At 33.7% G+C, this 16261-nt stretch overlaps 2 protein-coding genes across 2 annotated transcripts in view; both read left to right on the top strand.

Moving 5' to 3' along the window:
• LOC112510926 overlaps positions 1–3775 on the top strand; it is a 13492-nt gene extending 9717 nt beyond the window's left edge. The window contains exons 10-12 of the mRNA XM_025116279.1: positions 304–351; positions 1976–2095; positions 3644–3775. Coding sequence (XP_024972047.1) covers positions 304–351; positions 1976–2095; positions 3644–3712 — 237 coding nt within the window. The 3' untranslated portion in view covers positions 3713–3775. The remainder of the gene's footprint in view (positions 1–303; positions 352–1975; positions 2096–3643) is intronic.
• A 1917-nt stretch (positions 3776–5692) lies between these two features.
• On the top strand, positions 5693–15524 carry LOC112511808 (eukaryotic translation initiation factor 2D). The gene is made up of 8 exons (XM_025117583.1): positions 5693–5901; positions 7352–7463; positions 10030–10220; positions 10313–10407; positions 10492–10905; positions 12677–12785; positions 13737–14379; positions 15238–15524. The coding sequence occupies exons 1-8, from the start codon at positions 5767–5769 to the stop codon at positions 15360–15362; spliced, it is 1824 nt and encodes a 607-aa protein (XP_024973351.1). The 5' UTR covers positions 5693–5766; the 3' UTR covers positions 15363–15524.
• Positions 15525–16261: the final 737 nt, after the last annotated feature.

Genomic DNA, 16261 nt, shown 5'->3' with positions numbered 1-16261 from the left:
AGTACAATGAGATTAATATATATAGACAAACATAATTAGGGTTATCTCCTAATCAAGGAAACTAGGGTAGAGACTAGGGCCGGCTCCTTTTGGGCTAGGGCCRRCTCCTTTTGGGCTAGGGCCGGCTCCTTACTTTATGCCTCCTCCCTTTTGTCTAACTTAGTAGGCCGAAGCCTACATTCCAACACTAGCAAAAGATTTATAGCAACTGTCCACTATGCTCAGATGCTGAAATTCTAATTGTCTAAACTGGCATGGATGAAAGCTCAAAATGCTGGCTTGTTTACAATTTTTTCTATACAGGTCAAGCAATCTTTGGAGGAGCTGAAGTATAGAATGGATAGTTTTAAGGTTAGTTATCATAACATACATTTTTGCTCTTTCATGGCTCGTTAATTTGCATTTGCTTACTTGTTTGCCTGCCTTTCCAAATTAAGTATATTTGCTTCTTGTTTGCTTGGCTTTCCAAATTAAGTCTATGATGGTTGTTTTTCTGTTACAGGTCAAGTAATTTAGTAATTGTCCTCTATATTAGCTCATTCATTTGTGATTAAAGTATAAAACATGCAATGGTTTTATGTGAAGAGTTTAAAATGAGCATCTCTATGACTCTACTTCTTTTGTGAACTTCAAATTACAATTAGGGGAGATGTCACATAGGCTGTTACATGGATTTGGCAATTCAATGACGTATCCAAGATTATCACGCTTCTCAATTTGATTTAAACTTATTTAACAATACACTGACATATCCCATATTCTCAATTCGCTTTAAATAGATATGACAATATACTATCTGTTAAACAAGTGAAATTGAATTTTTTGAAGGTTTAGGATGTCCGTAATGAGCTTTTTGTGTACGTCTGTAGGTAACTTAATGAAATGTTTGTTTTGGATGATAAGATAATTTATTTCGGAATTATTTGTGAACTAATAATTTAGTTTGGTTAAAATAGCATGATAATATAATTGAAGTTACTGTAAAAATAAAAAATATGTGGGCATAATTTGTAACGTTAATAAATATAAAGGTTGGGGCTGGTTCAAAGAAGAAGGCTAAATATCGTGACAAGGGAAGGTTAAGAGAAGATCCATATATGAATTATGGAAAATATCTATTTGAAGATGCATATTAGCATATATGAACCGACGTTACAGATTATTCATATGGGTCCACATATGCATCTTCAAATGGATTTTCTCAATGATTTAGATATAAACCTTCCCTTCTTACCTTCTCATCATATTTAGCCTTCATATTTGAACTTCCCACTATAAAGGTATTATTGAAAATCTGTATGTTATGTTTTGATATAAAAAATAGTGTAATTGATAGATTATGAAAATAATCTCAAGCAAATATTTTATTTTTATGTAATTATCCTATCGATATAGTTAGGGGAAGTCGAATAAAATAACCAATCTCCCTAATCAGGTTCACTTTTTAGCCACTTTTGGAACCAAATTATCATTTTAGTTAGAGTTTATGCAAATGTTGTACACATTTGCTTAAAGCCTATTTTCAGATTAGAAAGAAAAAAAAAGCTTTATGCAAATGGGGTCCTTATGCAGATTTGTGTAAAGATTTTTTTTCTTTTTTTTAATCTGAAATTTGTGTGAAGCATTTGCGATAAACTCAGGATAAATTGGGAATTCGATTGAAAAAATGGCTAAAAAGTGAATTTGATGGGAGATCGGCTATTTTGAAAAATTTCCCTATAGCTAGAAGTTTGCTTTATGTCTTCATCGAAGCCTACTTTACAGGCCTTGTTGTACCATGTATATGAACCATCAATTGCTAATGAAATAATAGTAGATTTGCTTGAGATTATTTTTATAATCTATGATTAATATATTGGAGATAGATTAATGTTTGCACCATTTTTTGCATGGAAATAATGAAACGTAGAGTAATACATTGGAAATCCTGTTGGTATCAGACATTTTGTTATTCTTTGGTGGTTGGGTGGTGCAGCCAGAACTAAGGGACATGGCTAGTGAGACTCTTGAAGAGGAGCTCCAAGCTCTTATGTCTGATAAATGTGGTGAAACCGAGTATCAGGAATCTTTGCAAAACCGAATCGACACTATTAAGGTAAATTTGCCATTGAATATGAGCCGGTTAGAGTTAGAGCAGCTCCAACAGATTCTCCAAAATTTCTTTTTATTATGGATATTACAACATTAATTATATATTACTAACATATTTCTACGATTAACATAATATAGGTGGTGTTTGGGATTTGCTTATTTGAATTGAAACAACTTATACTTTTCTACAAAAATCCTTATCAACTTATTATAAGTTAGAATGATTTAACTTCTTCAAAAACTCCTTATTACCGGTTTGGTAATGGTATAAGCCGTTTATCCAAATACTTAAAAGTGCTTATTACCAGTACCACATCGGAATAAGTCAATAAGTTGATTTTATAAGCAATCCCAAACACCCCCATAGTTTTTCTCTTCTAAACATTTAACATCAAGATTTCTTATTGTAAAGTATAAGAAAATTTTATTTCTCTTTCATGGTAATCATTTTTGGGGAGTTCTCCAAGTTTGAAGAATTTCACGCTCTCTCTCATAGTTTCTTCATTTAAGGAGAAAGTTTTTGAGAATATGTTGGAACACAAATTTGCTAAAATCTCCATTTTGGAGAATCTGTTGAAGATGCTCTTATGTAGATTAGAAGTTTAAAAATATAGCAGTTCAATTCATCCCAAAAAAGTTGGGCTGAAAAGCTTACTACTAGGGAATTTTTTTTTTACATTTTTTGTTCGGTATTATTTAGGGCAAAATGCAACAAAGTTTGGTTCAGTTCCTATTCAGTGTAACTGATTTTTTTTAATTGATATAACAAAGTTTCTAGATTTTCTATTTTATACCCATTTTGACCAGTTTAACAGTTGATCTTGTAGCATTTGATGACGTGGATACTCGTTTACGACGAAGTGGACGATAAACCTGACATCCATGTCATCAAATGTTACGAGTTCAGCAAGTTACCGGTTAAAATGGGTAAAAAAATAGAATTTTTTGAAACTTTACTACAGTAGATAGGAAAATCCGAAACTTTGTTACATTGAGAACAAAAATTGTTACGTTAAATAGAAACTAAGGGGGCCGTTTACCAAACGCTTACCCGGGTAAGCGCTTACCAAGTAACATTACCTCACCGGATGAATATAGTAAGGACCAAGAATCTTACCCGGTAAGTGAGGATGACGACTCTTACCACGGTAAGCGCTTACCGGGTAAATTGTTGTATACTATGTCGTTTTGGTGGACTAAAATCTTACCCGGCAAGTACATAATAGTGTTAAATTTTACCGATAAGTACTTACCGGGTAAGTGTTTGATAAACGGCCCCTAAGACAAACTTCATTACATTTTGATGCATTTTGTCGTATTATTTATACTGAAATAGTAACTCACAAAGACTCGGTTACATCTTTGTGAGGGGGATATCTTGGAGCAACCTGTGAACTTAATCTTTTTTGACCAAAAGATAACGTGAGTCAAGGAATGTAAGAAATGGCTACATATAAAACTTCCCTTCTTAACTATAGCTAAGAGCCATGGTGCACCAGGGTCTGGTCCAAAATGCTAAGCTGCATTCATAATGATCTGTTCTGTTTAACAGGGAATTTCGGACACGATTAACTGTGTTTGTGGAGAGGAGTACAAAGTAGAAGTGGATCTTTGCGTATAATAGAAACATCTAAATACGCTCGAAAAACTGCTGGTAAATGTGAATTCGTGCTATACTTTGCTACTTCAAAATTAGGTTTTTTGAAGTTCTATGATCAATTGTTTGTGGATGGCTAAAACTGGATTTTGGGGGTCACAACATCCAAATTTGACCAAGAAATAGTTTAAATTTTGATCAAGAATTTTAAACACGATTTGAACATTCAAGATTCTATGAGTATCTTTCAATAAGGTATGTATGACCAGATAGTTAGAAACTTGATTATGGGGACGTTTACCTAAACACTTACTCAGTAAGCACTTATCGATAAAATTCAACATTATCGCTTACTTACCGGGTAAGATTTCATTCACTAAAAAGCATCGTATGCAACAATTTATCCCGGTAAGCGCTAACCATGGTAAGAGTCGTCATCTTCACTTACCGGGTAAGACTCTTGATTCTTGCTTTCGCTCTTACCAAGTAAGATTCTTAGTTCTTGTCATATTCATCCGGTAAAGTAAAGTGACTTGGTAGGTGCTTACTCGGGTAAGCGTTTGGTAAACGGCACCTATGACATGTCTGGACCAACTTGTATTCAACTCAATTAATCATTCAATCCAATTGGAACCTAAAGAACAACCAAGAAATACAAAGCAACTTTTGTAACGATCAAGTTTAAGGAATTCTCTTCTTTGTTTTTTGAAAATCTGAATTCCTTATTTACGAGAAGTGCATAACTCAAAAAGATTGTTGAAAGATTAAACCTTTTAATCAGAAATGCAAGAAGAGAATCATACCTGGAATAAACTTGCAATGATGATGAGAATCAAACTGACTCATTTAATGCACCGGTGGATCTTGAAAAGCCACACAAAGCTTGTTGTTCATGTATACGACTTAAAACAATAATGAAAACAACATAATCAGTTTATACAGAAAATGGTTTATAACCAATAACTTATAAGTTCGTTGTTACCGTCATGCTTCAAGAGCATCATGTGAGAGACAAATCAAATTAATAAGTGTTTGCTAAGTGGCTGACTTAAAAGTCCAGTGCCCACAAAGAGCTCAATCCTCAAAGGAATTGTAACTCTTATTTGCGATTATCATACTCTAAGCCATTCAGGTCATTTGTGAGATTAGTCGGTGCACATAAGTTGGTCCAAAAACCTACAGTTAGTAAAAAAAGAAGATATAGTTATGTAACTTTTGTCAAAATGATGAAATCATTAATATGTGGAATTTAAAGAATTCCATCGATTTCAAGAAATGAACCAACAAAGGAATTGACTATTCCAATTTCTTGAAAATCCCATAGATGAATCAAACAACACCTTAAAATTTGATATTGGTACCAAAACTAACAATTTAAAATTTCTCTTTTTTATGTAATTTTTTTAAATAATTTTTTTTATTTTTGGTTTAATAATATAATTTTTTATAAAGATAATATTTAAGTATTTTGTTAGATATTAATGATTATCCTAATTATATTTTAGATTTTTTATATTTGAAATTAGATGTTTATCCTCTATTTGATTTTGTTTATCCATAGTTAGTTTCACGAGTTCAAACATGGAGCTTTAATAAATTGTATCTACGTAAAAGTTACTTGTAATATTAAATTTTAAGTAATATGTATCAGTAAGCAGTACTTAATGCATAAAAAATAGTTTTTAAGAGTTTTTGTCAAATGCTTTATAATATAGTATAGATAGATTATATCAATTGAGCATTGTAATAATTCTTAGCAGAAAAAAGAAGAAGATTATTTAAAAAAATCTTGTTTCTATATACAAATAAATATTGAAATAATTTGATTAATATGATTGATCATAATGTCATAATTTTCAATTTTGGGTGTCATTATGTAAAAAAAAAAAAGAATCACAGGGACTTGTAATGACAACTTATCCAACCTTGGGGGGTGGAATCAAGAAAAAAAGCTTCTCCAAAGCGGTGAGCAATTCTACAAGCTTCGCCTTTCATGCCCTGCGTTTCTTCCTTGGTATGCTGACACACTCGCAGTGAGCGAAGGATCCGATAGACGAGACTGGTTTTGAATTATAGAAATGTTCAAGAAATCGGTGGAAGCAAAATCGCAGCAGCGATTATCGGGTGCCGACCGTAAGAAATTGAAGCGAACCATCAAAGAACGGTTTCCGAATGCTTCCGATTCCGACCTCGACACCTTAATTCCACCTAAGGTTTGTTTCATTTTCATTTCTTTCTATTCGTATGATATATTCAAAGGGGTTTCTTTCTGTTTATTTATTTATTTTGGTTGATAACAAGTTCATCTTTTTTCATTGAATCACTGTATTATAGTGAATGGTGAATTGGTGATGGTGTAGTTTCGATGTTTTATTTGGATTTAGTTGCTTTAAAATCTCATTGTGGGTTCTAATTGTACGTATTTTGAGTCGGGTTCTCTTTTAAATGGATGAAATATTTGGGTGATTATATTGGTTTGGCTGTAAGATTAACTCTTAATCAGTAATGGGTTGCAATGATTATCGCCAATCATGAAGCAACATGTTCTTGACTGAAGGTGGCAATGTGATGTTTAAGACACAGACATTTGCTTCAATTTGGGAGAAATCAGTTAGGGAAAACTCGACTAATGTTAAGTGTGTAAGTTTTAATAGAAATAAGCTTTGTGTGTAAATGAGTGGACGAAGATGATTTTATATGAAAAGAGAGAAGGCAGAGTTACATTTGAGTACTATAAACTGTTTACTATCTGTTATTAAGTAAAATTGTCTCATAGGGTTTTACTTGACTTGTATCCGTGATTCTTTCTCTACTTTAGGCGTAAACATAGCGTGCTACTGCTACCCAAACATGGAATATAAGGAATTCCTTAGTTTTGCGCCATCTTTGTGGCTTCTATCTTTTACAACACACATTTTCATACCGGTTGACATGTTACCACTAATGGACGTGGATAGTCTTCATTAATAAATGTTGCCTAGCCCTTGAGAGAGACAAAGTCGATAAACTATTTCTCTATATGATTGAACCAAATAGGAATTATCATGGGCAAATGGGACAAAGCTTCCAATGTTGTATATCATGACAAAGCAATGAGCGAGGGACCCAGAGATTGCCAAGCAGCTTCACCTTTAAGGTGAATCAAAGGCCCACAAAGTCGCTTGATGTCTTTTTAGCCGAATTCCACCAAGGGATTTTTTTAAAGTTTTTTGGTTGATTTCAAGGGACATTTTCGGTTTTTTGGTTGATGCATTTGTATCTTCTGATATCTCAGAGCACCTTTCGAAGTTTAGGGTGTGCACCTCTCATACCGAAAAAGAAGTCTACTTCTGAAAATCAATTGAGCGCGTGGACAGGACCCCACTGGGGCCTTCATAGGCCGCCCTGAAACAACAACTAGCCTATCTATCTAATTTTCAAAGAAAGCTACCATGTAAATTGTTCCGCTTCTTTATGTTAATAATTAATGGAATAATTCTCTTATTGGACATCTAATAAAATTGAATTTGCTTTTAGGTGCTTGTTGTTTTACGCTTATGCATGATTGCTGTGAAAGATGTCATATGAAGCTGTTAACTTACATGTCGTTTTTCATTTATATTGATCGAAGAATATTGATTTTAGATGGAAGTTACATGTAACTATGTTATGGGTTTATTGCAGGTAGAGATAACTGTCTCGAAGCACCCAAATCGTGTTCTTATTTACAGTTTGGAAGGTGGATGGCCAATGTTCTTTGATGTTGATAGCAGAGGCACGTCGATATTTCCAACAGGTATGCAACTACAACAAATTCTTGGAAAAGAGTTAAACATACCTTTGGCATTCATATGACTACAAAATTGTTATTACAATTTCCTTTTAAGGTTGTTCATTGTAAAACATATACATTTTATTATGGCCTTGGAAGTGCGATAGTACTTGAGTTCAAGAATAAATTTCTAAATTTTATGATTTTGGAATATTGCTTGGTCCAAACGCCATGGGGGTCTTTTTTTGTATTATATATCATTTGGGTTACATTTGTCATTTGCAACACACACACACACGCACGCACGCACACATATATATAATCATGTAAAATATCAATAATTTTTTGTATCAGCACAAGTATTTAGATTCATGCATTGGACCTACAATAGTTTCTATATCAAGTATACGACAATCTGTTTTTATTATAATATTTTATTCCTTGGTCCATGAGTCAACCTGGTACTTCATTTACACGGTAATATATAAACATAATTTCTACCATTAATCTCCACATGATGTTGATTCTAGACTTTGGCGACCTTCTAAAGTCTTAAACGAGCCCTTTTAAGTAGCTCGACTTTTGTCAATAGCATGCCATATTCTTTGGCTATTGGTTGTAGCCAGTAGCCTTGCCATTCATATGCGATTTTGTTGTTGTTCAGTGTTGCCATTCATCACGATGTTTTTGGTGCTAGTCGCTGTGATCCTTTCTAAAATCTCTGTTGGATTATGTTGTTGCTATCTTATACATGATTCCTGGATGCCAACCACAACTCTATTGAACCCTCAAATCTATGTGCAATCGTTTTTAGGTGACTTTGGCCTGTGTGACTTCATTACCTTTATGAGAGGCCTTTTTCCGCATTCATATTGCTAGTTTTGTTAACATATTAAATATATTTATGGTCAGAGTGAACTTAATTTATTATAAAGTCTAACTCCCGTCTTGACCAATGACCAATATAGGTCTTGGATTGTAGGCTTTCTTTATTCACTTCTTTCTTCTTGATCAATTTATTTTCAACGATGTACAATCTACTCCCAGTGCTACACTAATGCAATCATGTATATCTTGTGTCTATCTTTCTTTATGTGTTCCATCTTTGATGATTGACTATGATACTTCTGATCATATGACTTCAATATGAACACTCTATCTTTTTTACATCCCTTTCGTATCACTTGCTATAGGCCAGCCAATGGTTTATTAAATTTCTGAAAATTTACCTTTATTGCATTTTTGATACACGTGTATCTATGAGCAATCACTATATCTGTTAATAGACTTACAAAAAAAGTGCCCTTAACTGGATGCCGACATTCCCCTTTTCTTTATTCCCTTCCTTTCATGTTATTTGTCATGTCCCTAAAAATTATAGGTGCCACAATTCGACCTCATAAGTACTTACCTTCTTCTGATGTATGTCTTTTCACTCTTTGTAGTTCCTACTTCTTATAATCACATCCTCTTGCTAGGACTAGTCTCTTAAAAAAGTCATAAGATTCACCTCCAGTTGCATTTTATTCTTCTGCCTTCTAACTTTATATTCAATGACACTAACTTCGTACCAGAGACGGACCTAGAAAATTTTCCAAGTGGTGGCACCATTTGACTATAAGAAACAAATATAGGGATATTTTTCACAAAATCATCATTAGTCTGTTGGTTAGTTCATTGCTTTTCATATGTGAGGTCCTCTGTTCAAGTCTTTTATTGCAGTTTTATTCCAGAAACATAATAAATCTGAAATTAAAGGCTAAAAACTAAGAAAATGACACTAACGAGGTTCAAACTTGGGTCTGGGGTGGAAGAAAAGCCTTGCAAACCAACTTTACCAAGGGAAACTTGTGTTCTCATTGTAGTTTCAAAATATATACGGTGGCTCTTTTCACGACCCTATAATTTTTACACTACAACGGAGGACCGAAGTGGTGGCCTGTGCCACCACATGCACCACTTGGGTTCATCCCTGCTTTGTACCATTAGTTCTCCCAAGATTTCAACTCATGGATTCATGGTCATGATTTTTGGGATCTTTTAATCCAAATGCTCAAGCCACCAACGTGAGATAAGCCTGGAAACCAACCATATACTTATTTGGATGCTGTTGAAGGTCACCAACTTCTTAAAGCTTTCTATTTATGATTAAAAAGAAATTGCGGGAAAAAAGTGAAGAAAGCAAAGTGGCAAAAAGAAAGGAAGATGGAGGATTAAAAGAGCTATTAATGTGGCTATTTGCACCAATCCAGCCACAAAGGGTGCTGGAGAGGATATAGATCCACAAAGATTTGATGGTTCAAGTTCAACTCAATGTGTAAAAGTAAAAAAGTTATCATTTATAAATGTTTTCAATGCTAGTGTTGCTACATATATATTTTGCTACATATATATTCATATTAAACTTGGTACTCAAAATTATTTAATGGCGGACATCTTACTAGTTTTTGTGTTTTATATTGACTATTGAACATGTTAATGGATGGAAGAGGCTGTCGGTTTTCTTTCATCTTCTTTGAAGATTGAATTCTTTTGTAAACTTGGAATATTTGGCAGGACGCTTTCTAAAGTTTTTATTCTGAAAATGCAGTCTTTGCACTATGGAAAGTTCCTCATCTTCTACCTGCTTTCATTCTGAAAGGAGGTGAGGTTTCACGTTATGTGATTGGAGGGGCAGATCTGATGTTTCCTGGTATCAGTATAGATTCAGAGGGTCTGCCTGAGTTTTTAGCTGGGGAGACATGGGCCGTTAAAGTGCCTGGTAATCCAGCTCCAATCGCGGTGAGCTATCTTTCTTTTTTCAAACTTCCCCAAAAATATTATTGGTAAATGTTTAAATATGTAAAAGTTATTTTCTTTTTTCTTCTTGGTAGGTTGGGTCTACCTGCATGAGCAGCTCAGAGGCTCTAAAAGCTGGTCTCCGTGGAAAGGCTTTAAAGATAAACCATCACTATCGGGATGCACTTTGGTAAATATAGCATAGAACCTGTTGATATTCAATTCTTTAGTGGGTTTGTGCAAAAATTTATTTTTTATAAACCTTTCTTTTTAGGGAATCAGCTGAAGGTCGATATGTGCCCAATGATGGCTTTCTGGAAGATGTAGTGTTTGAGGATCCGTCTCTGTCGACTACTTCTCAGCAATTTGAGTTGTCACATGCTGATGCTGCAAATCATAACAGTGATGCAGATAACGGAGAATTAGAGGCGGGTATGGATGGCCCAGATGCTAGTTATCCTGATTCATCTACGAAAATGCAGGCAAACCCGAATATTGCCCAACAAGTAACAACTGATCTTGGTGATCTGAAGGTGATGGAAAATGTTCAAAGTGATAAGGGCATTGTTGAGGATCAACATACGCTTTCGGTTGAGGATATAGATGCACTTTTGGACAAATGCCTTCTGCAAGCATTTTATACTACCCTTAAGGATAAAGATCTTCCTATTGCTGGAAGTACATTATGGTATGAATGAAATTTAAATTTTGTAAGCCATGTACTTATCTTTCCAACAGCCTAGTTGTGTTTTAGCACGTGCAGTTTCGGAAGAATGGTATGATTGGTTCTGGAACTCCAGATCCAATGATCCTTTCCTGATATTATATTCATGAAAATTGTCATTGATTCAAGTCTCTCTATATTATAATTACTACAATTGTGATATAATTAGATTTTCTCAAAATGAAAAAGGAAAAAGAAGATATATATTATATATATATATATATAGATATAGATATAGATATAGATATACACTAATGGATTTCAGTGAGTATATACATCAATGCATATATACTTGCATACATAGTAGATATGTATTGATGGATATACTCACATCAAAGGAATACATATTTTTATAGTGTATATGCATCAATGAATATGTAGGTTCTCATGGTTCTCAAATTTTTTGTGGTTCTCATGTGAACCTGAGCCTACACACACACACACACATATATATATATATAGAGAGAGAGAGCGAGAAAATTTCAAGTACAAACCCAATATTTGTTACAAGTTCGTGCAAACCAATCCAAATCATACAATGATTTTGATGTTAAGCTATGATTCATATTGTTTCACATGTTAAGTTTTTGTGTGTGTGTACGTGTGTTTCTATGTGAAACGTATATCGATGTTTTTTCCACACGCAAAACAGTCCTGAAGTTTCATATATGAAACAATATTGTATGAACACTGCATGTTTTTGACATAAGCATTGGGTTCCTATTTGATATGCCCTATGTATACTCTCTACATCTTAGTAAGTTTCTTCGTTGAGATGCAGGCTTTTATTCTTTCATCTCTATTAACATATCTCTGAATTTTATTGCCTACTTTCTTGTTAATCTGCGTTGTCTTTTATTTTTATACTTTTTGAGGCAAATTTGCACTTTTTAACACATAATTCAGTGAGGTCAGAAATGCGAGTTACCACATGTCTAATCTCTTACTTCCATTTCATCAATGCTTCCCCCTTCCATGCCACTATAATCGTATGAATGAAAAGGGACAAGATTTCATTTGGGTAGAGTGTATCCCACATAGATAGTTTGAGGTTTTTCCTTGATTAAATAATTAGAAAATATGCCAACATTTGCTTCTAGTTTTTGTTTCCACGACATAAAGCAGCAATCTTTTTGAGGCACAAGATATTATTCTGTTCAAATATTAGTATATTGTGGGGTTAATTCACCTACAATCATGTTACTTTCAAACGTTTGGACCCGAGTTCCTCTTAATTTTTTAACAACAGTGGACAATGGACATCATATTATACCTCTAAGATTGGGCTCATGCCTGCCATCACCAAAACGTTTTTTCGACCATATACAACGCACATGGCGCTTCTAAGGGTAAAGTTGTCTGTTCAAATAAAAAACCAGCCTCTTCTCTCTTTCTATTTCTTCATTTTTTTCATGTGTCTCCAATTAGAATTTGCTAATATTTATCTGTTAGAAATTCTGAACAGTTTGAAAATAGAACTTAGAATTTTAGACACTATACAAGAATCTTGTTTCGTATGTGTAATATTCCTGCACCTTGCACATAGTCCAAAATATGTTATTTTGGTAGTTCGTGTGGTATCTTGGAAGTAACGGGCTTTTGCCACTAGTTTTTTTTTCAAAACATGGTTATGGGTGCAAACAGGTGAAGTATGATGATTATTGATGTATTTAACTCTTGTTTTTATGCTAACATATTTATTTAATTTTATTGCCTGCTTCGTGTGTTGGTGTAGGGCGAATCATATATTACCTTGTAGGCCACCTGGCACCGTGTTGGATATTAAGAAGTCATCACACAAAAAGTTGTCAAAGTGGTTACAATCCAAGTCTTCTGAAGGACTGGTAATGTCTCGTTTTCATTCAGTTTTCATGTGCTGTTTTTCACATATGAAACATGTGTGAAAACAAAGTGATTATAAAGTGTTGTTTCATATGTGAAATGTTCAAGATTGTTTGTGTGGAAAAAACAGTTCTGAACGTTCCACATATGAAACAACAATGTATAAAGACTGCAATTTTCACACGTATATGAAAACTGTTCTCTAAGTTTGTATGATGTATTGGATTTGTAAAAGAAGGCGACTATATATTATATGTATATATAGAGAGATGGAGGTTCAGGGAAAAACCCTATAAAAAATGAAAATCTGAGGATCATCCTGAGTATCGTTCATTTGCATGTTATGCACATGTGCATACAAGTAATTGAAGATGTTTCATGGCTTCTTTGCACATGTGCATATTAGAAAATTTACTTGCATGCACATGTACATAACGTATAAATGAACGGTTACTGTAGTGTTCCTTAGTTTCACTTTTTTGCGGTTTTTCCCTAAATCTGACTATATATATATATATATATATATAGTGTGTGTGTGTGTGTGTGCACACATATTTATAGACATGCCACACACATACATACATACACACATGATACATACATGCATCAATGTGGTTGGACTTTCAGTATGACATGCTTTTCAAATTTAAATCTCTATCAATCAGGTGAGAGAGCTGAATAAAAATAACTGTCCAAATTTTTATTTTAGTTTGTTCTAGAATAAGTGACCACTTTCAAAAGGAAGTGTCTGTTTTCCATTTCTACCCTTAATTATGAGACGGAGGAATCCATTACTCCTCCTTTTACTAAAGGGTAATATTGTCTTTTAGTCAAATAAAAGGTGTAATACTTGCACGTTTCTAAAACCGTGTCTCTTTTTCATAATGGACATTTATCTTGGGACAGAGGGAGTATGTTGTCTTTGTCTCATGTCGTGTTTATGTGACTGGCAGATTTCATCGAAAGAAGATAAGTATAAAAAAGAAGTTATGGTTTTGGCTGTTAACCGCAAGCATCTGGATTACACATCTTTTAAGCCTGAAAAGCAACAGGTGGAGAAAACCGAACAAACCGTTGATCCTGCTAATGAAGCAGATATCAACCGAATGATGGAGGTTGTGGAGATTTACAAACCGAGTGTGCACGTAAATCCCATTTTCACTTCAGTTGGAGCCGATACACGCCAACTTTATAGTGCATCGGAAGCCAGCGAAGTTGTTTTTGCTTATGTTGAAAAAGAAAACCTGGTAAGACCAACAAACAAGTCGGTCGTGGTTCTAGATGCGATTTTGTGCGATTCTTTATTTAAGGGCGCGATAAAGAAAGGTTCCACATATCCTTCTGAAATACATAAGAAGGATTTAGCGCCAACGTTTATAAGTAGAATGCAAGCGCATCACCAAGTGACAAGAGGAAAAGAGTCCGTTGTGCGGAAAGGTGGATTAAAACCGTTGCAGATAATGACTGAACGGAGGCAAGGGAACAAGAAAGTGACGAAGCTCTCGGGGATGGAATCTTTTTTGATTGATGCTGAGCCATTGGCATCGGAACTGCAGAAGAAGTTTGCTTGTAGCACATCCATTACGGAATTGCCAGGTATGTCGGCATTTACGTCTATGAATAAGCTTGATTTAATCCAATTTCTTTTACAGATTCTATTAAAAAATATACGCAGCTTTGTATCTTTGCGCACTTTTGCCAGTCGGGATCGGGTTTTTAGAATAAATGACTTCACAAGTTGTAAGTGTGTGGGTCCGTTCGGTACAGAGACAGGACTGGAAAGGCGAGAGTGAGGCAGAACTGTGAAAGGTTTTAGGGTTTTAATTTGACATGGGTAGTTTAGTAATTTACCAATTTTGTGCCATCTCTATGATTTTTGTTCCACCTGGCATTTTTTATCCTATTTTGTTACATATAATATAATATGTTTCACTTTTATCTTTTTAAATAAAAATAAAAAGACTAAATTGCCCCTCATGTGATGGGCACACGATGCATTTAACGAAGCTCTTTAACGGTGTTCAGTGAATATGGACCACTAGTGTATTTTATTAAACTTTAAGGGCCAAAACGAAAAAACAACCATAGATAAAGGACCAAGAATGTTTGGTTAGAAGTATTAAACAATTATTAATGGGATTGAACATAATAGAAACCGTTTTGGTTTCTATATAATATAATGAGTTCATTCTCCATAACCCTAGATTTTCATTCCAGGTTAAACTGGAGTTCGTCTGCCTGAACCAAACAACCCCTGACACTGTATTGAATAATCTACTGGTTTGTGTAGAAATAATTGTAATGTTTGCAACCATTCGGGCGGTTTAATTCATTGCGACTTCCCAACAAAGCAGTATAGACTCAAATCAAACAAACCCAGTATATTCTACCCAAAGACATATGTCGGGTGTTTTTGAGTTTTCGCTAATTGTGGAATGTTCGTGTTGTAACCAGGGAAGAAGGGATATGAGATTCTGGTTCAAGGCGGGGTGATCGATGTTCTTGCTAGATATCTTGTCGAGCAATATGGGATACCGAAGAAATACATCGAGGTTCTTGATAAAACAGCCAGGAAGTGAAGTTGTTCAAATTATCATGTATTATTGTTCTTTGTTGGAGTTGCTACTACTTTTGAATGACTGACCCTGCTAGCTACTGTTATGATATGCATGATTTCACTTAGTTGCATCATATACAACTATACCAACCCCATGATTCATGTTTTAAAGGCTCGTTTTTGAGATAGAGGAAATGTCTGCTTACATTTTAATTTATCGTATATATATATATATATATATATATATATATATATATATATATATAGTTCGTTTCAAATGCAACCCATTGTATTTGTATAATTAATGCAATTCAATAAATTGAGATATTTATGAAAATGATTAGAGTTCATTTATTATGATTTGAATATTTATGGAAGATGAATATGATTCATTAATTATAATCAATACTTTATATTAGGAAACAATCAAAACTTCTATGAAATCACATATTAATCAAATTAAATGAATGATTGAGATTGGGTTGTACTGGTTGTATAAATATAAAGAGTTGTATAATAACCCATATATATATATATATACACACACACACCCCATAAGAGTATTCGTGTAATGCAGCAAGACACGTATCGATTTTAATGTTTTATTTTATGATCTGTCTTTGTCAATGTTATAATACGATTTTATATGTTTTTAAGGAAACAATAATGATTTTATTTTTGAATAAAATATAAATTTGAAGATATCATAAAAATTTGAAAAAAAATATATCAATGTTAATATCAAATCAACTCTTTAAAAGTTCTCATTGTTTATGTAATTTCTTTAATTTATTTTTTAATTTAAGTTTAATACCGAAATAATTTATTTTTGGTTTAATATTATAAATTTTATAAAGATAATAATTAAGTATTTTGTTAGAATTCAATGATTATCCTAATTATATTTTAGATTTTTTATAT

This window comes from Cynara cardunculus (assembly GCF_001531365.2).
Source record: "Cynara cardunculus var. scolymus isolate 2C chromosome LG 4, CcrdV1, whole genome shotgun sequence".
NCBI lineage: Eukaryota > Viridiplantae > Streptophyta > Magnoliopsida > Asterales > Asteraceae > Cynara > Cynara cardunculus.
Note: the sequence above shows the minus strand (reverse complement) of the source record. Positions and strands in the feature narration are given on the sequence as shown.

Coding starts and splice junctions, on each gene's coding strand:
- LOC112511808 (XM_025117583.1), top strand. CDS start 5,767: ATGTTCAAGAAATCGGTGGAAGCAAAATCGCAGCAGCGATTATCGGGT. Junction 5,902..7,351: donor ACACCTTAATTCCACCTAAG/GTTTGTTTCATT, acceptor GGTTTATTGCAG/GTAGAGATAACTGTCTCGAA. Junction 10,906..12,676: donor ATTGCTGGAAGTACATTATG/GTATGAATGAAA, acceptor GTGTTGGTGTAG/GGCGAATCATATATTACCTT.